This window comes from Leptonychotes weddellii, chromosome 14 (assembly GCF_054177405.1).
Source record: "Leptonychotes weddellii isolate Sample4059 chromosome 14, ASM5417740v2, whole genome shotgun sequence".
Classification (NCBI taxonomy): Eukaryota; Metazoa; Chordata; class Mammalia; order Carnivora; family Phocidae; genus Leptonychotes; species Leptonychotes weddellii.
In genome coordinates, this window is record NC_138382.1 from 46,966,527 (window position 1) to 46,992,566 (window position 26,040).

The 26,040-nt window shown below is 42.4% G+C and overlaps 1 protein-coding gene across 1 annotated transcript in view; it reads right to left on the reverse strand.

Moving 5' to 3' along the window:
* LOC102728118 (ubiquitin-associated protein 2-like) overlaps nucleotides 1-26,040 on the reverse strand; it is a 92,471-nt gene that overhangs the window by 33,926 nt on the left and 32,505 nt on the right. The window contains exons 2-4 of the mRNA XM_081804074.1: nucleotides 14,126-14,265; nucleotides 3,330-3,407; nucleotides 74-184 (exon numbers count right to left, since the gene is read on the reverse strand). Coding sequence (XP_081660200.1) covers nucleotides 74-184; nucleotides 3,330-3,407; nucleotides 14,126-14,224 — 288 coding nt within the window. The 5' untranslated portion in view covers nucleotides 14,225-14,265. The remainder of the gene's footprint in view (nucleotides 1-73; nucleotides 185-3,329; nucleotides 3,408-14,125; nucleotides 14,266-26,040) is intronic.

The window sequence follows — 26,040 nt, forward strand, 5'->3', positions numbered from 1 at the left end:
AAAATGCAATATGGAATTGGAGATAAACCTCAGCACTGCAAATCAATTAATACTACTTATTAATAATTCTTACCGTGTCTGAATTCCCTTCCAGCAATATATTGATAGCTTTGTTCACATCTCCATTACAGTCATGTAGGGCCACTATGCATTCATCCTGATTTTTCCCCGTCACTTCCATAAGCTGTTGAAATTATAAGAATATGGTTAAGGGGACCCCAAAGTGGCACATGATATCAACTTTAAGATTCTTTTTTTTTTCTTTTTTTTTCAGATTTTCTTTATTTGAGAGAGAGGGAGAGAGAGCACAGCAGGGGGAGCAGCAGGCAGAGGGAGAGGGAGAAGCAGATCCCCCACCGAGCAGGGAGCCAGAGGTGGGGCTCGATCCCAGGTCCCCGGGATCATGACCTGAGCCGAAGACAGACACTCAACTGACTGAACCACCCAGGCGCCCCTAAGATTCTTCTATTTACAAACAGAAATTACACAATCCTTCCACATGAAGATGGCCTCCTTCCAGATTCTGAGCTTATAATGCAAGAACAGGTTTCCCTGCTTTTTGTGACCATCACTTGTCTTTTCATCAATACAGAAGAGTCAAATGACAGATTCAACTCTCCTCCAAGATGACCAAGTATCAGATTATTAATCAGCAGTATACACATACATATATACCAACATTCTCAGCATACTCAGGATCAGCTCTGACTACTCCAACTTAGTTCAGTGGCCTGGGATTCCCAAAATTCGCAACTACTCAAATAATAAGTGTATGTGGCCACCATTAACTGAACATCCAGTCCAACTATTTTGTACAAAGAAAACAATCCCTAGGTGGTTTATCATTGCTTGGATTAGAACACTCCACATACTTGTAAGTGACAACACCCAAAGATCTCACAAGTGCAATTCTACAACTATCACAAACTCACTCCTAGACATAGTACTTGTGCAAGCAGCTTCAACAGCGTGCTATGTTTGAAGTAATCAAAGAAATCCCCTCGGTACATTCTCTTTAACAAGGGAGATTAAGCTACTTGGCATTTTCAACACAAATACAATCACAAATTAGGTACAAGTTTCTCAATTATTAGTGAACAAATGTATAATTTAAGTATCTCTTGTGCTTTTACACACATTTAACTGTTTTAGTATGTACCACCTGTTCAAAACGGTTTGATGCCAATATGTGAAGTGATTTTTCTGTGGTCAAAAAACTAATTAATAGGAAGGCCTATCTAGAATCCAGGTATCCTGATTTCATAACTAGAGCTCTTTGCACTATACCACTCTCTGCTTTCTTCCCTGCATTGCACAGTGGAAGTTCTACACACACTACAGCTTTCCAGTCCTTTGGTCTTTGGATATCAACTAGCGTCAGTTTTTATCAGTGTGTGTATTAACCCAATACCTGTAATATGCAAGTGATAAGATGAACATTATCAAAATTACCCCCCAGTGACTGCATTAGTAAGAGATCAAACTGAAGTTTAGGTCCATTTCTGTATCAGTTAGGGAAGACGTTAGGTTTGAGGTTGGTGTCGAGGAGAATAACTACCATGACTTCCAGTGCTTTGACGAAACCTCAGATGCGAGGCCTTCTGGCCAAGCGCCTGTGATTTCATATTGTTGGAGCGTTCACTGTAGCCCTGGGGGTTGCAGCTTTCTACAAGTTTGCTGTGGCCGAACCAAGAAAGAAGGCATATGCAAATTTCTACAGAAATTATGATTCCATGAAAGATTTTGAGGAGATGAAGAAGGCTGGTATCTTTCAGAGTGCAAAGTGATTTTGGAATATAAAGAATTTCTTTGGGTTGAGTTCCATTGAAGTCTGTCACTGACCTGTGTTCCTGAACTATGAAACACGAATATTGGGTTATGGGATAGTTTGTCTTGATAAATAAACAACAAATAAAATAAAACACACACACAAAAAAACTAAAGTTTAACCATAAAACTCTGAACTCCTGGACCAGTGCTCTTTTTTGTGTATCTGCTATACTATTCAGACAAAAGACAATACGATATGCAGAAGTATGTCTCAAGCTATACATAAATCTCATTCCAGAGAATAAGTTCTATCATTTTTTTTTTTAAGATTTTTATTTATTTATCTGAGAGAGAGAATGGGAGACAAAGAGCATGAGAGGGGGAGGATCAGAGAGAGAAGCAGACTCCCCGCTGAGCAGGGAGTCCGATGCGGGGCTCAATCCCGGGACTCCAGGATCATGACCTGAGCCGAAGGCAGTTGCTTAACCAACTGAGCCACCCAGGCACCCAAGTTCTATCATTTTTAATAAATCCTTTTTGTGGCCTTCTAAAACTATTACTATTAGTCTAATGACAGCAACTCTAAGTATAAACAAAGAGTTTACAGAGTAAAGGGCTAAAAAAGTTAGGCAGGAAGCTAGGCATGAGCAATAGGAGGATGGACCTTAGATATCATAATGGAGAGCCCCGCAAGTGAGGACAGCCTGGGAACCACCCCATTCTCCCCATCTAACAATGGGTTTGTGGTTACAACATCCTGGGCAGGAGTTAGAGCTAAATTTGCTTGTTGCACTTGTGCAGAAAGCAGCAGCTTGTCCTTATTTAACCTAATGTCTCTAAAATAGAAATAATGTTGCAGATTCTTACCCCATGCAGGCATTTTGAATACAATTTGGGAAAGTTGGCTATTATATAATCCAGGCCTGTCACTCAAATGTTGCAACCCTACGGCCCGCCCAAAAGAAAAAAACTGATAGAAGGCCACACCACCAAGTTTCCAGGGCCACTGTCTCTTGACTAGCCCACTTCTCCCTTGGGGGTATACTTTAATGAAACTCTCCTTTGCTTTCATTCTGCTGTTCTGTAAACCAAGACTTCTTTCCTTTTCCAGCTAACTCAGTAACAAGTCCACTGTGGGACATTCACTCAAGGAACAATTATTTGTAGACCTCTTCCAAGGTCTGGACTGAGGTAAGGGTTATACAGCTTGATTTCTAGAATCTTGAAGGGAAAAGAAGCCTTATCAGGAGAGAAGATTTTTAAATTTATATTATCAAAAAGGCCTCTCATTAAAGTTCTAAATGAAGACATCACACTAAAATTTAATGTTATATTTTTGCAGCATATGTTTGGAATCATCAACATGTTGGAAAAGGCAATTTGGTTCTTAACATTAAACAAAATTTTCTGAGAACTTGCCAAATACTAAATGTACTCTCTATACACAGGTACAGACAAGGTCAGTGTGCTTCTTCACAAATGTCTAGCTCATTGTTGGTAACACTAGTAACTAGGGAGATTCTACTATCAAAATAATAGTATCTTTGCCACAAACATACCTGTTTAACTTTAGCTTCAAATTCTGAATCATTTTTATCGAAGATCACTTGAGCAAGACGCATCTGTTCAGCTGTTGCCTGAAAAGTACATACACAATTGTTAAAAAGATCTCAGCACCTTAAACACAAGTTAGATGCCAAAATCTGCTGCAAAAAGATAAAAAGCTCAAGCACTACAGTTCTATTGTAACAAAAATACTGATTAGAGCTCTCAAATGTTTACAACCTGCTTCCATAAGCCAAATAAACATCAAATTAAATGGCATAAGGGTCCCATTCCTTTGGCCAAATGACCTAAAGTTATTATTCATCTTAACTGGCCATGTGACTCATTTAAATATTCTTTCCCTTGGGGAAATGGAGTAAATAAGAAATACAGAAAATTAGAAGAACAGGAAGCAGTGAAGACTGCTAGGGCAAAGGCTTAGAACCAGCATGTCTGTCAAAAAACAAACAAACAAAACAAAAAAGCTCTGCTGTCAACTCTTTTAAGATATCCTGGTCAGCTCTGAAGAAAAATGGCTGTATTTAACGTAATAAAAATTATTTTTAGGGGTGCCTGGGTGGCTTAGTCAGTTAAGCGTCTACCTTCAACTCAGGTTATGATCTCAGGGTCCTGGGATTGAGCCCTGCATCGGGTTCCCTGCTCAGCAGGGAGTCTGCTTCTCCTTCTCCCTCTGCCTCTCCCCGCTGCTTGTGCTCTCTGTCTCTTTCTCAGTCTCCCTCTCTCACTCAGATGAATAAATGAAACCTAAAAAATATATGTTTTTTAAAATTACTTTTTTTTTTTAAGCCACAATTTAAAAATTTTTAAGAAAAAGGGAACTTTAGGGACACCTGGGTGGCTCAGTCAGTTAAGCGGCTGCCTTGGGCTCAGGTCGTTCATGATCCCAGGGTCATGGGATCATGTCCCATAGCAGGGAGCCTGCTTCTCTCTCTGCCTGCTCTGCCTGCCGCCCCCCTGCTTGTGGGCTCTCTCTCTCTCCCTCTGACAAATAAATAAGACCTTAAAAAAAAAAAAAAAAAGGAAACTTTCAAATGCTACAATTAGTCACCCTAACAGAAAACTCTCTTCCAGTGGCTTTTCAGCCAAAACACTCATTTGTTTTAAATATTTTTTAATATTTTATCCATTTATTTGAGAGAGACAGTCACAGCGAGAGAGAGAACACAGCAGGGGAAGTGGGAGAGGGAGAAGCAGGCTTCCCGCCAAGCAGAGAGCCCGATGTGGAGCTCGATCCCAGCACCCTAGGATCGCGACCTGAGCCGAAGGCAGACGCTTAACAACTGAGCCACCCAGGCGCCCCCCAAAACACTTTAAAAAAAAATCAAATTACTGAAATTTTGCCGTTTCCTTTTGTAGTATTTTTGGCAATAAAAAATTAGAAAGTTATGGGGCACCTGAGTGGCTCAGCCGTTAAGCATCTGCCTTCGGCTCAGGTCATGATCCCAGGGGCCTGGGATCAAGCCCCGCATCGGGCTCCCTGATTGGTGGGAAGCCTGCTTCTCCCTCTCCCACTCCCCCTGCTTGTGTTCCCTCTCTCGCTGTGTCTCTGTCAAATAAATAAATAAAATCTTAAAAAAAAAATTAGAAAGTTACTGTATAAAAAAGTTAACTCTTGGGGCACCTGAGTGGCTCAGTCGATTAAGTGTCTGCCTTCGGCTCAGATCATGATCCCAGAGTCCTGGGATCGAGCCCTGCATTGGGCTCCCTGCTCAGCAGGGAGTCTGCTTCTCCCTCTGCCCCTCACCCCACTCGTGCTCTCTCAAGTAAATAAAATCTTTAATTAATTTAATAAATAAGTAAATAAGTAACTTTTGTGCAGTGAGTTTATAGTAATATGCCCATTTGGTTTGTTAGCTTTTACAAAGGTACCTTGATTAATAACAGGAAACTAGGTGAGGGGCACATAGGAACTCTCTGTACTATTTCCATGCAACTTTCTGATAAACCTAAAATCACTCCCAAAATTTACAGAAATAAAAATATTACCCGTCTGCCTTCGGCTCAGGTCCTGATCCCAGGAGCCGGAGATGGAGCCCTGAGTCGGGCTCCTTCTCCCTCTACCATCCCTCGCCGCTCATGTTCCCTCACTTTCAATCTCTCAAATAAATAAAAATCTTCAAAAAATAATAAAAAAATAGGGCGCCTGAGTGGCTCAGTCGGTTAAGCGACTGCCTTCGGCTCAGGTCATGATCCTGGAGTCCCGGGATCGAGTCCCGCATCGGGCTCCCTGCTCGGCGAGGAGCCTGCTTCTCCCTCTGACCCTCCCCCCTCTCATGTACTCTCTCTCATTCTCGCTCTCTCAAATAAATAAATAAAATCTTTAAAAAATAATAATAATAATAATAATAAAAAAATAAAAATATTACCCTTGTTAACTAAAACCTTTACTAACTCCCAACAAATATTTAAAAAGTTAAACCATTTAAATTACTGAATGAGCATAGAGAATGAAGAAAAAAAAAAAATCAAGGAGCTAATAATGAACAACTTTTCTACCCAAATACTACAGAGATCAAGTCTTATACCTAAATTTGTACACATATCCATGATAGCTTTCTTAGAATAAGTACAAAGATGTGAAACTACTGACCAAAGAAATATCTAGAAAAATGTTTCATACATCTGAAACTAATGATGTACTGTATGTTGGCTAAGTGAATTTAAATTAAATAAAGAAAAAACATTTCAAACCATCTGTTCAAAAATTCTCTGTACACTGGCTACAAAGATTTATTCTCCACCAGCAGTATAAAACAGCCTGTTTTCAAAATCTTTCCAATTTAAAAAAAATGCCAATTTTGGGCGCCTGGGTGACTCAGTCGTTAGGCGTCTGCCCTCAGCTCGGGTCATGATCCCAGGGTCCCGGGATCGAGCTCCGCGTAGGGCTCCCTGCTCGGCGGGAAGCCTGCTTCTCCATTTCCCACTCTCTCTGCTTGTGTTCCCTCTCTAGCTGTCTCTCTCTCTCTGTCAAAATAAATAAATAAAATCTTTAAAAAATAAATAAAAATTTAAAAATGCCAATTTAATCAATGAAAAATGGTCTCTATTTGGTCTAATTTTTATTTCTTAAATCACTAAGTAAGGGTAATCTTTTTAAAATATACTTAGTAATGGATGCCTGGGTGGCTCAGTCGTTAAGCGTCTGCCTTCGGCTCAGGTCATTGGGGTCGAGCCCCCATCGGGCTCCTTGCTCAGCGGGGAGCCTGCCTCCTCCTCTGCCTGCAGCTCCCCTTGCTTGTGCTCACTTGCTCTCTCTCTCTCTCTTTCGCTCTCTGACAAATGAATAAATAAAATCTTAAAAAAAAAAAAAACTTAAGCCACATATACAGGGAAGAAAAGAAGGTCCGCAATGGTGGAGGGGAAGGGGCCAGGAAATCTCAAGAAAGTAAGCCAACATAATTACACAGAAAAGAAACTCTCTACGGTTTATTAGTTAAATTAATAAATTATTAATTTATTCTAAATTAGAAAACCCACTCATAACCATGTAGCCATCTGAAAGTCCAAGAAAACTCACTGCACATAAATAAGAGCAAGAGAAAAATAAAGGTCAAATCCCATACAAAGTTATTTTAAGAAAAACAGAGTAAGAAGCAAGATAATACCCCCATAACCAATGAAAACACACCAAAATAAAAGTACCTAGAGAATAAAGCCCTGGGGTGCCTGGATGGCTCAGTGCGTCTGCCTTCGGCTCAGGTCATGATCCCAGTGTCCTGGGATCTAGTCCCGCATCGGGATCCCTGCTCAGCGGGAAGCCTGCTTCTCTCTCTCCCTCTCCCACTCCCCCTGCTTGTGTTCCCTCTCTTGCTGTGTCTCTGTCAAAAAAATAAATAAAATCTTAAAAAAAAAAAAAAAAGAATACAGCCCAACTGCTATCTTCTATCTCAAAACTAAAAGGCACCGAGCATGGGGTACCTGGGTGGCTCAGTCAGTTAAGTGTCTGACTTCGGTTCAGGTCATGATCTCAGGGGAAAGGAGTCTGCTGCTTCTCTCTCTCTCTGTACACCCTCCCCTTGCTCATGCACGCTCTCTCTCAAATAAATAAAAATCTTTTAAAAAGGCACTGGGCATAAAGAAAATTTTACAATACATAAATAACTATGTCTTTTTCTAACTCAGAAATAAAAATGAGGACTACACACAAAGAAGGAACACAAAAATAAACTTTTTTTTTTAATTTTTTTTTTTAATTTTATTTATTTGACAGAGAGAGAGGGACAGCACAAACAGGGGGAGCAGCAGAGGGAGAGGGAGAAGCAGACTCCCTGCTGAGCAGGGAGCCCGATGTGGGGCTCGATCCCAGGACCCTGAGATCATGACCTGAGCCGAAGGCAGACGCCCAACCGACTGAGCCACCCAGGCGCCCCACAAAAATGAACTTTTAACAGTTAATGCTTCAAGAGAAATAAAAGGTGAAAGGGTGAAATATTTTAAGTAAAAAATTTAAAAAGGAAAAATAAATAAAAAGCTAAGAATTAATGACAGAAGGGGTGACCGTCTCGCTCAGTTGGTAGAGCATATGACTCTTGATCTCGGGTTTGAGAGTTCAAGCCCCATGATGGGTGCAGAGTTTTTTTTTTTTTTAAGATTTTATTTATTTATTTGACAGAGAGAGACACAGCGAGAGAGGGAACACAAGCAGGGGGAGTAGGAGAGGAAGAAGCAGGCTTCCCGCCGAGCAGGGAGCCCGATGCGGGGCTCGATCCCAGGATCCTGAGATCATGACCTGAGCCGAAGGCAGATGCTTAACGACTAAGCCACCCAGGCGCCCCGTGATGTTCTGTATCTTGAGAGAGGACTGAGTTATACAGGTACATGCATCCAACAAAAAATAATCTGGTAACACTTAAAATGTCTCCCTATGTAAATTTCAACTTAGAAAAGTGGGGGGGGACCTAAACAAATATCAAACTCTAGTTAGTTATGTGTATATGCTAAAGAGCGTAGGACTAAACTATATCGGTGACTTTAATTTACCTTGAAATGCAAGAAAATAAGGCAAAACAATGGATAGCCAGCCAGATGTAATAAAACAAATATATCAAAAAGTTAATTTTGGGGGATGCCTGGGTGGCTTGGTCATTAAGCGTCTGCCTTCAGCTCAGGTCATGATCCCAGAGTCCTGGGATCAAGCCCCGCATCGGGCTAACTGCTCCGCGGGGAGCCTGCTTCTCCCTCTCCTCCCTGCTTGTGCTCTCTCTTGCTATCTCTGTCTCCCTCTCTCAAATAAATAAAATCTTAAAAAAAAAAAAAGGGGGGTGCCTGGGTGGCTCAGTTGTTGGGCATCTGCCTTCGGCTCAGGTCATGATCTCAGGGTCCTGGGATCGAGCCCCGCATCGGGCTCCCTGCTCCGCGGGAAGCCTGCTTCTCCCTCTCCCGCTCCCCCTACTTGTGTTCCCTCTCTCGCTGTGTCTCTCTCTGTCAAATAAAATCTTAAAAAAAAAAAAGCTAATTTTGAGTGTATGGGTGTTCACCATACAACTCTTTTCAAAGACTCTCTGTATTTGAACATCTTCCTAACAAAATGTTAGGGGGGAAAATTTCAACACTTCACCCTGCTTCTCCCTCTTTCCTGTCATGCTTCCCCTGCTTGTGCTCTCCATCTCTGACAAATAAAAAAATAAAATCTTAAAAAAAAAAAAAAAAGAATGTGCTTGGTTCAAGACATTTCAGACAGAAAATATAACACACAGCAATGTCACAGAGTACAAGACACACATAAAACCAGGGACTCTGGCTGTAGTATCTTTCTGAAATGGGTATGGGATTAAAAGTAATGGGGGGAGTGGGGGGGGACAGTCACTAATAATAGATCTGAAAGCAGCAATATTTAAATTTGCTGGCCTGAGAACTGCCTTTGATTCCTTAATGTACCAAGTTACACACACACACACACACACACAAAATGCTTCCCCTGACTCTTATTAAACTATCTTACAAAGTATTAGCAAGAAAACACTTGAATTCACAGACTTTCACTTAAGATTTTAAGAATAGTTATTAGTAATAGCGTTTTGCTATAGGTAACAGTCTGGGGCTTCCACATATTTTTTACATTTTCATTTTATATTGTTTCACCTCCAAATTTCTAAAATGTAAAGTTAAGGGACCACTGGCTGGCTCAGTTAGTAGAGCATGCAAATCTTGATCTCAGGATCTGGAGTTCAAGCCTCATGTTGGGTGTGGAGTCTACTTAAAATTACACATACATACCTAAAAATAAAAAATAAAATGTAAAGGGGCGCCTGGGTGGCTCAGTCATTAAGCGTCTGCCTTTGGCTCAGGTCATGATCCCAGGGCCCTTGGATCGAGACCCACATCAGGCTCCCTGCTTGGCGGGAAGCCTGCTTCTCCCTCTCCCACTCCCCCTGCTTGTGTTCCCTCTCTCACTGTGTCTCTCTCTGTCAAGTAAATAAATCTTTGAAAAAAATAATAATAATAATTATAATAAAATGTAAAGTCATACATTAGGAAAATACCAATTACTAATTTATTCAGACTTAATTTTCTCAGCTTAAGTATTAGACTCAAATATTCTTTGCATTTCTCTTCAGTGATATCATCTGTATTCTTCCTAAGAGGGCCATTTAGACATAACTTCTGAAAGCGGACCTGATACATTTAATAGATGTTTAAAAACTACAGTACTGCAGTACTAGCCTATCATATTAATGAAATAAAAAGCATTTTAAATCAGAACTTTAAATATTTTTTACCTTTGGTGACTAACTTAGCCAAGAAAATTACGTTAAATATGCGAAAAAGAAAACCCCAAACATAAATTCAACTAAGACAGGAAACTTGTCAGACAACCTCTGGGAAATGTCAAGAAATCTGTACAACTTGAAAAATCAGAGGAAAAAGCAAAATCAACTGATAATTTGAAGTTAAACAAGGTGACTGCACCCTACCCTACAACAAACACTAGTGACATCCACCACCCAACTGTCAGGTCTTGCCAAGAAAAGCAGCATTACTTCCATTCACTTGGCTTATAATAGGCTAAGCTACTTTCTTCTTTTTTTTCCTCCTAATTTTTTTAGGTAAACTCCACGCCCCCTAGGGCTTGATCTCACAACCTTGAAATCAAGAGTTGCATGCTCCATGACTGAGCCAGCCAGGCGCCCCAGAGCTAAGCTACTTTCACAGTGAAGAATGTATTGACAACTTTTCTATGTAAGCCAAATATTTTTTGTTGTATTTGCCAATGAAAAAATTTGGAAAATATAATGAAGTACGATTTATTTTTTTTTTTTTAAAGATTTTATTTATTTATTTGAGAGAGAGAGAATGAGAGAAAGAGCACATGAGAGGGGGGAGGGTCAGAGGGAGAAGCAGACTCCCTGCCGAGCAGGGAGCCCGATGTGGGACTCGATCCCGGAACTCCAGGATCATGACCTGAGCCGAAGGCAGTCGCCTAACCAACTGAGCCACCCAGGTGCCCCGAAGTACGATTTTTTTAATCATCGTTATGCCTACCACCCAAAGATAAACATTATTAACATAGTCTACTTGTCTTTTTTTTTTTTTTTTTCTTGTTTTAACAGTCGTTCTATACTATAATTTTGGGTCCTGTCTCAGTTTATCAGGAACCAGGCATTTTCCAACATAATTTCAAACGGTATTATAATCATTTCATAACTTACGTGGAATATACAATGAGTAAAGGTTAACAATTCCTGAATACAACCTACACCATTTCTAATTCCTTACAACCATCCTGAAAAGTCACTTTTCTTTTATTTATTTATGAGAGAGAGAGGGAGGGAGGGAGGGAGAGAAAGCAGCAGGTGGAGGGGCAGAGGGAGAGGGGAGAAGCAGACTCCCCGCTGAGCAGGGAGCCCACCTCTGTGGATCCCAGGACCCAAAGCAAAGGCAGACGTTCAACCGACTGAGCCACCCAGGCGCCCCTCCATGTCACATTTTAAAAATCTGGAGTTCTGGGGTGCCTGGGTGACTCAGTCGGTTAAGTGTCTGCCTTTAGCTCCGGGTTGTGATCCTAGAACCCAGGGATCGAGTCTCGAATCTGGCTCTCTGCTCAGCGGGGAGTCTGCTTCTCCCTCTGCCCCTACCCCCTACTTCTGCGCACTCTCTCTCAAATAATAAATAAATCTTAAAAAAATAATAAAATAAAATAAATAAATCTTCAAAAATGCATAATTCTAATTATGAGTATCTCAGACAAACTAAAACTGATAGTTATTCTACAAAGTAACTGCCCTATATTCTTCAAATGGGTCAATGTTATGAATCAGAGGAAAGGAAGTTCCACATTAAAAATGACTGAAGAGGGGCGCCTGGGTGGCTCAGTCATTAAGCGTCTGCCTTCGGCTCAGGTCATAATCCCAGGGTCCTGGGATCGAGCCCCGCATCGGGCTCCCTGCTCCGCGGGAAGCCTGCTTCTCCCTCTCCCACTTCCCCTGCTTGTGTTCCTGCTCTGGCTGTGTCTCTCTCTCTCAAATAAATAAAATCTTTAAAAAAAAAAAAATGAAGAGAACGGACATCTGAATACAATGTATGATAAAGGACTTAATTAGCTAAAAAAAGGACATTATTGAGACAACTGGGACTACAGTAATATAGTCCGTAGATTACATGAGTTGATTTCCTGATTTTTTAATAACTGTTCTGTAATTATGTCTTTGACAAATAACATACTGAAGTACTCAGATGTGGTATTTACCACATCTACAACTTACTCTCAAAAGGCTGTGGGGAAAAACTGTATGTAGTTTCTTTTTTGGAGGAAGGAGGAAAAATATAAACATGGTAAAAATGTTAATATCTGGGAGATCTGGATGAAGGATATTCAGGAATTATGTGTACTATTCTTATTTAAATCTCAAAGCATGTTTTTTGGGTTTTTTTTTTTTAAGTGAGGTTCAAAGAGACTTAAGTAATTCATCTAGTTGGTAAAGTGACAGACCCACTTTATTCAGAATCTAAGAGTTAATGGTCTTCTCTCTTACATCCCTCTGCTTTGATAGAGGTGTTCTGAGATAACCTACCTTTGGACATTTAGAACTGGGCAAAAAACATCTTACAGAATAAAGCGCTACCCCCACCCCCAGTTTAAGGTTGCTTCCTTAGGAAATACTTCCTAGAATGGGATTCATGCATAAATGAACATGAACAATGTTATTCATACTGCTTTTCTGAGAAATTCTCACCATACTTTTTTAAAAAGGAAAACTAGGAATGTAAAGGTCTAAGAATCCTTCCCACAGCTCAGTGGGCAGTTTTTCATCTACTTACATAAAATGAGCCGTCCCCAAAGTGCCCATGGAAAACTATTAGTGACAACAACCCTTGGGAGGAAGAGAGCCCTCCCTCCTCCAGTCTGGAGACTGATTCACTGGAAATCAGCCCAAGGACTCTACTTGGGTGGGAGACAGAAACAATTTACATTCCCAACATTTCATTTGGCCCTCTTTAAAAGATTACACTTTTTTTTCTTTTTTAGTTTTTTTAAAAGATGTTATTTATTTGAGAGAGAGAGAATAAGCAGGGGCAAGAGGGAGAAGCAGGCTCCCCACTGAGCAGGGAGGCCAATGGTGGGCTCCACCCCAGAACCCTGGGATCATGACCCGAGCCAAAGGCAGACGCTTAACCAACTGAGCCACCCAACAACCCTAAAAGATTACACTTAAAAAAAGATTTTATTCTGAAGTAAACTCTACACCCAATGTGGTGCTTAAACTTACAATGTGAGATCAAGAGTCGCACGCTCCACCGACTGAGCCAGCCAGGCACCCCTAAAAGATTACACTTTTAATCTTGACTGACTGGATGAACAACAACAAAATGTTGTTTTATTTTATATTTGATTATAAACAGGGTTGCACCTATGATTACTCATAAATTGTATTTCTTCTTTGATAAGAAAATGTTTCATGAATGGGGCACCTGGGTGGCTCAGTCATTAAGCGTCTGCCTTAGGCTCAGGTCATGATCCCAGGATCCTGGGACCGAGATCCGCATCGGGCTCCCTGCTCCACGGGAAGCCTGCTTCTCCCTCTCCCACTTCCCCTGCTTGTGTTCCCTCTCTCACTGTGTCTCTCTGTCAAATAAATAAATAAAATCTTAAAAAAAAAAAAAAAAGTTTCATGAATAGCCTCTTAAGCATTCACCTACAAAAGGAGGGTCTAGTATAAAAAGTCAAAATTTTTCCAACAAGAGGTAGTCTTTCATATCAGTTGTGAATAATTATCGGGGTAAATGTATTTAGGAACAAGCACTGAACAGCAGAGTTTTAAGTCTATTGATAGAAGCAAAATTTAAGGCTAACCTTATACAGAAAAATGTAAAGCAACAATAGAGTCTACTTTCTCTGTCTCCCTTACTCCCTTAACATCAACAGGGCACTTGGTTATGACTGATTATAAAAAAGTACTTGTAATTAGCTGTCAAAGTATAATCAAATCGTCAATCTGAAATTTATGATGGGCCTCTGAAAAAGGGTTTGCAAATCTAGTCAAAAATGTGTATAAAATGCTCGATTTGGGGGGCACCTGGGTAGCTCAGTCAGTTAAGTCTCTGCCTTCGGCTCAGGTCATGATACTGGAGTCCCAGGATCAAGTCCCGCATCAGGCTCACTGCTAGGCGGGAAGTCTGCTTCTCCCTCTGACCCTCCCCCTTCATGCTCTCACTCTCATTCTCTAATAAATAAAATCTTTAAAAAAAAAAATGAATAAAAACAAGATTCAAAATCCTAAGGTATCCAACAAAGGAGAGTATGTGCTCCCTAATTAACATAACTCTACACAAGAGTTCCACAAAAACTTACCTGTACTACTTGTTTCTGTAGCTGTGATGCCTGTGTCGCTGAAATTTGTGTTTTTTCCCGAGCACCTCGGGAACGGTCACTGCTCACCGAAGTCATCATATACAGTATATACAAAATAACGTATGTACAAAATAGAAAATCTGCAAGAAAGCAGGCATGGTAGTAAGCAAAACTTCCAAATCATAGTATAAGATAAGAATAAAATTCAGGAATAAGGAGAAAAAACACGAGACAAAACATAACAGGTCTCCAAAACACAAATTCTCGGGGCACCTGGGTGGCTCAGTGGGTTAAGCTCCTGCCTTCGGCTCAAGTCATGATCCCAGGGTCCTGGGATCGAGCCCCACTTCAGGTTCCCTGCTCATCGGGGAGTCTGCTTCTCCCTCTCTCTCTCCCTCTGCCTCTACCCCTGTGCATGCTCTTTTTCTCTCAAATAAATAAATAAAAGCTTAAAAAACAAAACAAGGGTGCCTGGGTGGCTCAGTTGGTTAAGCGTCTGCCTTCGGCTCAGGTCATGATCCTGGAGTCCCGGGATCGAGTCCCGCATCAGGCTCCCTGCTCAGCAGGGAGTCTGCTTCTCCCTCCTCCTTCTCATGCTGTCTCTCATTCTCTCTCTCGCAAATAAATAAAAATCTTAAAAAAAAAACAAAGCACCACAATTCTCAAGAAACAACCCATTAGGATTTTACATTTTCCTAGTAACAATTAAGCCAATTTTACTAATGCAATCTAAAAGTCTATGGTTGGGGCACCTGGCTGACTCAGACAGTGGAGTGTACAACTCTTGATCTCAGGGTTATGAGTTCAAGTCCGATACTGGGTGCATAGATTACTTAAAAATAGGGGCGCCTGGGTGGCTCAGTCGTTGGGCGCCTGCCTTCGGCTCAGGTCATGATCCCAGCGTCCTGGGATTGAGCCCCGCACCAGGCTCCCTGCTCAGCGGGAGGCCTGCTTCTCCCTCTTCCACTCCCCCTGCTTGTGTTCCTCTCTCACTGTGTCTCTCTCTGTCAAATAAATAAATAAAATCTTAAAAAAAAAAAAGATTACTTAAAAATAGTATCTTACAGGTGCCTGGGTGACTCAGTCAGTTAAGTGTCTGCCTTCGGCTCAGGTCATGATCTCAGGGTCCTGGGATCGAGCCCTGCCATCAGGCTCCCTACTCAGTGGGAAGTCTGCCTCTCCCCCAGCTCATGCTCTCTCTCTCTCAAATAAAAACAAAAAATAAAATCTTGGGGCGATTGGGTGGCTCAGTTGGTTAAGCAACTGCTTTTGGCTCAGGTCATGATCCTGGAGTCCCAGGATCGAGTCCCACATCGGGCTCCCTGCTCTGCAGGGAGTCTGCTTCTCCCTCTGCCTCTCCCCGCTCCCACCCGCCTCATGGCTTGTGCTCTCTCACTCTCTCTCGCAAATAAATAAATAAAATCTTTAAAAATAAAAAATAGGGTGCCTGGGTGGCTCAGTTGGTTGGGCGACTGCCTTCGGCTCAGGTCATGATCCTGGAGTCCCGGGATCGAGTCCCGCATCGGGCTCCCTGCTCAGCAGGGAGTCTGCTTCTCCCTCTGACCTTCCTCCTTCTCATGCTCTCTGTCTCTCATTCTCTCTCTCTCAAATAAATAAATAAAATCTTTTAAAAAATAAATAAATAAATAATTAAAAAATAAAATAAAATCTTAGGGGCACCTGGGTTTTTATTTTAGTTCAGGTCGTGATCTCAGGGTCGTGAGATTGAGCCCATGTGGGACTTTATGCTCAGCACACAGTCTGCTTAAAACTCTCTCTTCCCCCCTCCTCCGCACCCACACTCTCACTTGCGCTCTAAAATAAATCTCTTTAAAAAATAAAATTAAAAGGGTGCCTGGGTGGCTCAGTCAGTTAAGCATCTGCCTCTGGCTCAGGTCATGATCCCAGGGTCCTGGGATCGAGTTCCACAATGGCCTCCCTGCTCCACAGGGAGCCTGCTTCTCTCTGCCTCTGCCTCTCTCTGTTTATCTCATGAAAAAACAAATAAAATCTTTAAAAAATAGGGGCACCTGGGTGGCTTAGTCATTAAACATCTGCCTTTGGCTCAGATCATGATCCCAGGGCCCTGGGATCGAGCCCCGCATCAGGTTCCCTGCTCCACGGGAAGCCTGCTTCTCCCTCTCCCACTCCCCCTGCTTGTGTTCCCTCTCTCGCTGTCTCTCTCTGTCAAATAAGTAAATAAAATCTTTAAAAAATAGTAGAAAAATAAAAATAAAATCTTAAAAATAAAGAAATAAAAGTCTATGGTTTATGATTATAGCAATTCTAAACAAAAATCTCAAACATCTCCAATTGTTCTTAACCTGTATTTATTTTACCACTATTTTTTTTTTAAGATTTTATTTATTCATTTGAGACACAAAGATAGAGAGAGACAAACAGAGCATGAGTGGGGGAGAGACAGAGGGAGAGGGAGAAGCAGGCTTCCCGCCTAGCAGGGAGCCCGATGCGGGGCTGGATCCCAGGTCCCTGGGATCATAACCTGAGCCAAAGGCAGATGCTTAACGACTGAGCCACTCAGGCGCCCTCTACAATAAGAATTAAAAATAGAAATTAGGGGTACCTGGGTGGCTCAGTCAGCTGGGCGTCTGCCTTCATGATCTAGGGGTCCTGGGATGGAGCCCCGCCATCTGGCTTTCTGCTCCGCAGGGAGTCTGCTTCTCTCCCCCTCTGCCCCTCCCCCCAACTCATGTTCTCTCTCTCAAATAAATAAAATCTTTAAAAAAATAAACAGGGTGCCTGGGAGGCTCAGTAGGTTAAGCATCTGCCTTAGCTCGGGTCATGATCCCAGGGTCCTAGGATCGAGTCCCGCATCAGGCTCCCCACTCACTGGGAAGTCTGCTTCTCCCTCTACCCCTCACCCCTGCTCATGATCTCTCTCTCTCTCACACTCTCTATAATAAAATCCTTAAAAACCAATCAATAAAAATAAAAACAGGAATTAAATTTTGGACAGGATGCAGAGAAACTGTAACCCTTGTATACTGCTAGTGGAAATGTAAAATGGAACAGCCAGTACGGAAAACAGTATAGCTACCTCAAAAAAAAAAATACTATCTCATTCAGCAATTCCACTTCTGAGTATATACAAAAAAAAAAAAAAACTGAAAGTGGGGTGTCAGTGAGGTATTTGTATACCCATGTTTATAGCACTATTATACCCAATAGCTAAAAAGTGAAAGCAACCCAAGTTTCTACCAAGAGATAAATGGATAAGCAAAATGTAGCATATACATAAGAGGCTGAGTAATACTCTGGTTTTTTTTATTTTTAAGTTTTGTGTTTTTTTTAAAGATTTTATTTATTTATTTGACAGAGAGAGACACAGCGAGAGCAGGATCACAAGCAGGGGGAGAGGGAGAGGGAGAAACAGGCTTCCCGCGGAGCAGGGAACCCGATGCGGGGCTCGATCCCAGGACCCTGGGATCATGACCTGAGCCAAAGGCAGACACCCAACGACTGAGCCACCCAGGTGCCCCTATTTTTTAGTTTTTATGTGGGGCTTGAACTCACAACCCTGAGATCAAGAGTCACATGTTCCACCAACTGAGCCAGCCAGGCACCCCTATTATTCAGCCTTAAGAAGGAAGAAAATTTGGGCGCCTGGGTGGCTCAGTTGGTTAAGCATATGCCTTCAGCTCAGATCATGATTCCAAGGTCCTGGGATCAAGTCCTGCATCGGGCTCCCTGCTCCTTGGGAGCCTGCTTCTCCCTCTGCACACCCCCCCCCCGCAGCTCTCATGAATAAATAAAATCTTTAAAAAAAAAAAAGGGAAGAAATTTTTTTTTTTTTTTTTAGTAGGCTCTACACCTAACATGGGGCTTGAACTCATGACTTGGAGATCCACAGGCTGAACCAGCCAGGTGTCCCAAAAAAGAAGAAAATTCTGACACATGCTACATATGGATGAACCAGGAGCATTATGCTAAGTAAAATAAGCCAGTCACAAAAGGACAAATACTCCATGACTCTACTTATATGAGTTACGAACAACAGTCAAATTCAAAGATTTATTTATGAGAGAGAGAAAGAGCACGAGTGAGAGTGAGCATTGAGGAAGGGTAGAGGAGAGGGAGAGAGTCTCAAGCAGATACCACACTGAGTACGACCCTTAGGATCCTGACTTAAGCCGAAACCAAGTTTCGTACACTTAACCAACTGTGCCCCCAGGCGCCCCTACAATAAGTCAAATTCATAGTCAAGGAGCACCTGGGTGGCACAGTCGGTTAGGTGTCCAGCTCTTGGTTTTGGCTCAGGTTGTGATCTCAGGACCCTAAGATTCAGGTTCTGCACTCAATGCGGAGTCTGCTTGGGATTCTCTCTCTCCTCTCCCTGTGCCCCCCTTGTACCCCCCCCATTGTCTCTCTCTCAAATAAATAAATCTTAGGGGAACCTGTGTGGCTCAAGTCAGTTAAGCATCTGCCTTCAGTTGGTGACCCGAAGGTGCTGGGATCGAGCCCCACATCAGGCTCTCTGCTCAGTGGGGAGCCTGCTTCTCCCTCTCCACTCTGCCCTTCCCCTGCTTGTGCTCTTTCTCTTTCAAATAAATAAATAAAATCTATTAAAAACAAATTAAATAAATAAATCTTTTTAAAAATTCATAGTCAAATCTGAAAGTGGTCACCAGGGGCTGAGAGTTGGAGGGACTGGGAAGTTCTGCTTAATGGTTTTGAAATTTCTGGGAAGATAAAAAGTTCTAAAGAAAGATGGTAGTGCTGATCACAAAACCATCTGAATGTACTTAATTCCAGAGAAATGTACACTTTAAAGCTGTTAAAAGAGCAAATTTTATTTTGTATATTTTACTTCAATTTTTAAAAACAATGCAGCAATGCCTTAAAAGTTTCATTTCCAAGCCCAAATTCTACACTCGGCAAAAATACCAAGTGGGACAACTAGCTGGCTCAATCAGTAGAGCATGTGACTCTTGATCTTGGGGCTATGGGTTCCAGCCCCACAATGAGTGCAGTAATTACTTAAAAATAAAACCTAGGGGTGCATGGGTGGTTCAGTCAGTTAAACATCTGCCTTCGGGGTCATGCTCCTGGGGTCCCGGGGTCAAGCCCCTCACAGGGCTCCCTGCTCAGCAGGGAGTCTGCTTCTCCCTCTGCCCTTCACCCCACTTGTGCTCCCTCACTCGCACGTGCGCTCTCTTCTCTCTCTCATATAAATAAAATCTTTCAAAAAATAAATAAAATCTAAAAAAAATGGGGGGGGGGGATGCCTGGCTGGCTCAGTTTATAGAGCAAACAAATCTCAGAGTCATGAGTGCAAGCCCACATTGGGCAAGGAGCTTACTTTTAAAAAAATAAATAATAGGGGTGCCTGGGTGGCTCAGTCACTTAAGCATCTGCCTTCGGCGGGTCAAGATCCCAAGGTCCTGGGATGGAGCCCTGCTTCGGGCTCCCTGCTCAGTGGGAAACCTGCTTCTCCCTCTCCCTTTGCCAGTCCCCATGCTTGTGCTCACTGTCCCTCTGTCAAATAAATAAATAAAATTAATAATAATAAATGTTTAAAAAATACCAATCAAGGGGCACACCTGGGTGGCACAACTGGTTGAGCGTCCAACTCTTGGTTTCGGCTCAGGTCGTGATCTCAGGGTCACGGGATCAAATCTTGTATAGGTCTCTGTGTGGAGTCTGCCTAAGACTCTCTCCCCTCTCTCTCTGCCCCTCCCTTCTGCTCTCACCAGATCTTTAAAAAAAATTTTTTTGGGGGGCGCCTGGGTGGCTCAGTTGGTTAAGCGACTGCCTTCGGCTCAGGTCATGATCCTGGAGTCCCAGGATCGAGTCCCGCATCAGGCTCCCTGCTCGGCAGGGAGTCTGCTTCTCCCTCTGACCTTCCCCCTCTCATGCTCTCTGTCTCCCATTCTCTCTCTCAGATAAATAAATAAATAATCTTTAAAAAAAAAAAAAAATTTTTTAACGGGGCACATGGGTGGCTCTGTCAGTTGAGCATCTGACTCTTGATTTTAGCTCAGGTCATCATCTAGGGGTTGTGGGATAGAACGCGGTGTTGGGGTCCACGCTGAGCATTGAGTTGGCTTGGGATTCTCTCGATCCCTCTATCTCTGCCCCTCCACCCCCACTTGCACAAATGTACTTTCTGGAAAATAAATTAGTATTTTTAAATGCCATAAAAATTTTAAAATGCCAATTAGGGGCGCCTGGGTGGCTCAGTCGGTTAAGCTTCCAACTCTTGATTTCAGCTCAGGTCATGAGATCAAGCCCCACATTGGGCTCTGTGCTCAGCAGGGAGTCGGCTTGAGATTCTCTCCTCTCCCTTTGTCCCTGCCCCTGCACACTCACTCCCTCTCTCTACAAATAAAATCTTTAAAAAAAAAAGTACCTAACAATTTAAAGACAAAACCAAGTTGTGTACACATATGCAATAGCTCAGAAAATCAGGACACTCCAGGAACCAACCAAAAACAAAAGAACAAACCAAGGAGAAGCTATTTACAATTAACACCATGAATTACCTACCAATATCCATTCATAACATACTATTTCTCCCTTGCAATCCTCTTGTGAAGAGGGCAGAAAGCTAAATACATAATTTCACAGCCTCCCTTGCAGCTTGGAATGGCCATGGGCCACTTTCCTGAAAAACCATCTGAATACTCATAGCACCTTTACTCAGTCCCCTAAAACCAAAAATAAGCCAATGTCCTTCAAAGGTTGAATTATCTGGAGCACAACGATACGGTTGGAATATTTCTCAGCAATAAAAAAAGAATGAAGTATTGATAAACACAACAGAGATAAACCTCAAATATATTAAGTGAAAGAATCCAGCCTCAAATTCATTATGATTCAATAGTATTCTATTCTATTTTGACATTATGGAAAAGACAAAACTACAGTGATAGAAAACAGGTGACTGGTTGCCAAGAACGGGGCGGGGGGGATAACAAAGGGGTCCAACAGGGTCCAACACAGGAGAAGGCTCACCCCAATGACAGTGAAAAAAGATCAAGAAGACAGCTATTAGGAGGCCTATGAAGCAATGAATTCTAATCAGAGGAAAGAGGGCAACCACAGAGATGCCTCCAAGAAAATGTTTCTGAGAACCCTTAGAATTTGCACATACGAAAGGAAGTATAGAGGTTAATCAGTGGTGGGTACCTAGAAAACTAAGGACGGTGGAAAAAAACAATTGTTAATTCCAAAAAAAAAAAAAAAGGGTGCAACATGGCTCAACTATAACATTTATACTGTTATAATAATATAGACAGTGAATACTGATCTAACCAAAAATCACTATATAATACTGGGAGGATAGAAGAGAAGAAAGTGTCATATAAACTGAAAAAAAGGCGGGAGGGAGGCATAAGAAACACCTAAGAGTTGAAATTGACAGCTTCTGGAGAGTGAGATTCAGGAATAACTCCAAACAAGGTGAAGGATTACTGTGGACATACTGAACATGTTGAAAACAACAAAATGTTTTATTGAAATTTACTATGTGCTGACTACCAAGTTAAATATTTTATATACATTACTCCCAGTAATCCTCAACAACACTCTACAGAACTTGGCATAATTCCCATTTTAAGAATCAGAAATAAAATTCGGGGGAAGCTTAGGTGGCTTGGTTGGTTGAGCATCCGACTCTTGATTTCCACTCAGGTCATGACTTCAGGGTCATGAGATCGAGCCCCACCTCCAGCTCTGCGCTCAATGTCGAATCTGCTTGTCCCTCTCCATCTGCTCCTACCCGTGCTCGCATTCTCTATCTCTAAAATAAATAAACAAAATCTTAAAAAAAAAAAAAAAGAAAGAAAGAAAGAAAGCTAAGAAAGGTTCTACATAGACCATTAAGATGCAATACAGGGAGTCCTAACTGCGTATTTCCTGGGGTACAGAGCCTACAAACCAAACTACATACTATATTATGAAATAACCATTGCCTTCATAATCCTAAACTAGGAAAACAGTGGCAAGAGGGCAAGCTGGAAAAGACAAAAGTCTTAACTATGAAAACAAGACACACAGCAACAAGCTCCGAAGTCCATCTGTACCACACCTAACCACCTCCCTAACTTTTCAGGATAGTCATATACACTCAGAAAAACAGCAATGTTGAACAACATTATCATTTAAAATAACACGGAAATGCGCCTGGATGGCTCAGTTAAGTGTCTGCCTTCTGCTCAGGTCATGATCTCAGGGTCCTGGGATCAAGCCCCACATTGGGCTCCCTGCTCACGGGAGGCCTGCTTCTCGCTCTCTTCCCTGCTTGTGCTCTCTCTCGCTCTCTCTCTCTCTCAAATAAATAAAATCTTAAAAAATAAAATAACATGGAAGTAAAACCTTTTAAATTTCAAGAATTTTAAATCACTGAATGGAATGTCCACTGGGACTCCAACTAGGTCTTCACTGGTGACCACTATCAATACAGCTTCAGTAAAAAAAAAAAAAAATAGTGATGAGGAAAAAGCCAAGATAAGTGAGGAAGAGAGACAGCAAACTAAGCATACTTGAAAGACGTGGTAGCTAGGAGATAGAGAGCATCAAAGAAGAGTTTTGCAAGGATGAAGAACACTGGGGCGCCTGGGTGGCTCAGTCGTTTAAGTGTCTGCCTTCAGTTCAGGTCATGATCCTGAAGACCCAGGATCGAGCCCCACGTTGGGCTCCCCGCTCAGCAGGGAATTTGCTTCTCCCTCTGACCCTCCCCCCTCTTGTGCTCTCCTCAAATAAATAAAATCTTAAAAAAAAAAAAAGGGATGAAGAACACTGATCAAGTCTAATATATGCTAAGCCCCTTGAGGACAGTGTTTATTTCTGTCCCATCACCCTTGTTCTTCTGGGGCCGAACATGGGAGGTACGCACAATTTAATACATACATATTTACTGAACAAAAGAGACCTAGGGGTACCTGGCTGGCTCACTGTGTAGAACATGCAAGTCCTGATCTCCAGGTCGTGACTTTGCACCTGAAGTTGGGTGCAGAGATTACTAAAAAAAAAAAAAATTAAAAAAGAGAGGGGGCGCCTGGGTGGCTCAGTCAGTTAAGCAACTGCTTTCAGCTCAGGTAATGATCTCCAGGTCCTGGGATGGAGCCCTGCCTCGCCTTGGGATCCCTGGTCAGCGAGAAACCTACTTCTCCCTCTTCCTCTGCCCCCCGCCCCCTACATGTGCTCTCTCTTTCTCTCAAAAAAAATAAATTAAAAAATCTTTTTAAAAATTTTAAATAAAGGGCGCCTGGGTGGCTCAGTTGGTTAAGCGACTGCCTTCGGCTCAGGTCATGATCCTGGAGTCCCGGGATCGAGTCCCACATCGAGCTCCCTGCTCAGCAGGGAGTCTGCTTCTCCCTCTGACCCACTCCCCTCTCATGCTCTCTGTCTCTCATTCTCTCTCTCGCAAATAAATAAAAAAATTAAAAAAAAAAAAATTTAAATAAAAAAAAGAGAGACACCTATGCATGGGCTGAAGAGATAACTGAGAGGCAACACATTTGAGACAGCAATGAAGGAAAATGATCCACTTGGAGAAAAAGAGGGATCCGTCACCATACCCAGCAGAATGAAGAAAAAGAGAGGCATAAGAGCAGCTAAATTTTTATGATTAGGAGAGACAGTCAACAGAGTTTGTTGTATTGGTCTTTAATTTTTAGTAAAATAGACAAAAACATCTGCAGAGAAGGAATACTAGATGGGGGGTGGGTAGAGGAATATAAGAAAATGGCAAAGGTTTGTGACAACTACTAAGGTGAATATAAGGGGAAATCAATAGAAAACAAGTAAAAAGAACTGAAGAGTGACACAGAGGATCCCAAGTGAAAGCAGAAATCCTGAATATACATATAGTGCCGTTAATCCACATATTAACCATGAAAGCAGATCAAACATCAGAAATTCAGAATCACAATTTAACTGAATAATCAAGGGAGATGTGGGTTAAGATGAATAAATCCCTTGTTGAAATATCCACAAGGTGCCTGGGTGGCTCAGTCGGTTAAGCATCTGCCTTCAGCTCAGGGCATGATCCCAGAGTCCTGGGATCGAGTCCCACATCCAGCTCCTTGCTCAGCGGGGAGCCTGTTTCTCCCTCTGCCTGCCGCTCCCCCTACTGCTTGTGCGCTCTCTCTCTCACTGACAAATAAATAAAATTTAAAAATTTACCATGTGGTAACTGAAATATCCCACAAAATAAAAGAATTTGGATTTTAAACAAGAGTCCATTTATTCGGGGCACCTGGGTGGCTCAGTTAAGCGTCTGCCTTCAGCTCAGGTCATGATCCCAGGGTCCTGGGATTGAGCCCCGCACTGGGCTCCCTGCTCGGCAGGAGGCCTGCTTCTCCTCCTTCTCCCACTCCCCCTGCTTGTGTTCCCTCTCTCACTGTCTCTCTCTCCATCAAATAAATAAATTAAATTAAATTAAATAAAGAAGAGTCCATTTATTCAACGCATAGATGATGTCACCAGGTGAAGAGCTGCTCATACCTACAACACTGGGGCCCTTTCCAATAAGCTTCAATAAATTTGAAAATATCTTTCCTAAAGAAGGCTCTCCAGCTTATTACAATCCTAGCTGCAAGATTCACAATCTCTGTCTTTGCCCCCTGCTCAAAATAAAGCTGTTACCTTTCTAGCCCTGTCCGCCATGGTGCTTAGCAGCCAGGAATGCATGGTCTCAGACATGTTTACCAAGTAAAACACTGATTTGAGGGGCGCCTGGGTGGCTCAGTCATTAAGCATCTGCCTTCGGCTCAGGTCATGATCCCAGGGTCCTGGGATCGAGCCCCGCATCGGGCTCCCTACTCAGCGGGGAGTCTATTTCTCCCTCTCCCACTCCCCCTGCTTATGTTCCCTCTCTCGCTGTGTCTCTCTCTGTCAAATAAATAAATAAAATCTTTAAAAAAAAAAAAAAGATTCACAATCTCACTAACGGTAAAAATAACATGTTTAAATAATATATATATATTTTTAAGATTTTATTTATTTGCTTGAGAGAGAGAGCATGCAAGAGAGTGAGGGCAGAGGGAGAGGGAGAAGCAGACTCCCCGCTGAGCAGAGAGCCTGATGCGGTGCTTGATCCCAGGACTCCAAGATCATGACCTAAGCCAAAGGCAGACGCTTAACCCAGTGAGCCACCCAGGCGCCCCTTAAATAATGTTTTTCATTAAATATGTGTTTCATTCTGGGTGCCTGGGTGGCTCAGTCGGTTAAGTGTCTGCCTTTGGCTCAAGTCATGATCCCAGGGTCCTGGGATTGAGCCCCCCATTGGGCTCCCTGCTCAGCAGGAAGCCTGCTTCTCCCTCTCCTTCTGCCCCTCCCCCCCATTCGTGCTCACGCGCGCGCTCGCTCTCTCTCTCAAATAAATAAAATCTTCAAAAAAATAAAGATGTGTTTCATTCTAGTATTTTGAGTCTCATTAAACCTTCTGGGTCATTAAGTACTTAGACAATTTGGTGAAAAGTATGGACTCTTCCCCCAGAAAAACACATATGCATGCACAATTCTACCTTGTGAAAATTTCAGTAGGTTTAGATCTCTCATACCCTTCCCCAAAGCAATAGACAACCCCACTCCACCACCCCCCTCAATGTCCACGGATGCCCAGGCTAAAAACCATGCTCTAAAAATTAGAAGTACTCTCATGGGGCCTGGCTGGCTCAGTCAGAAGAACACATGACTGCTGATCTCTGGGTTGGGAGTTCGAGATCCACGTTGGGGGTAGAGACTGCTTAAAAAAAAAAAAAGTTTAGGGGAGCCTGGGTGGCTCAGTCATTAAGTGTCTGCCTTCAGCTCGGGTCATGGTCCCAGGGTCCTGGGATCGAACCCCGTGTCGGGCTCCCTGCTTCGCGGGAAGCCTGTTTCTCCCTCTTCCACTCCCCCTGCTTGTGTTCCCTCTCTCGCTGGGTCTCTGTCAAATAAATGGTATCTTA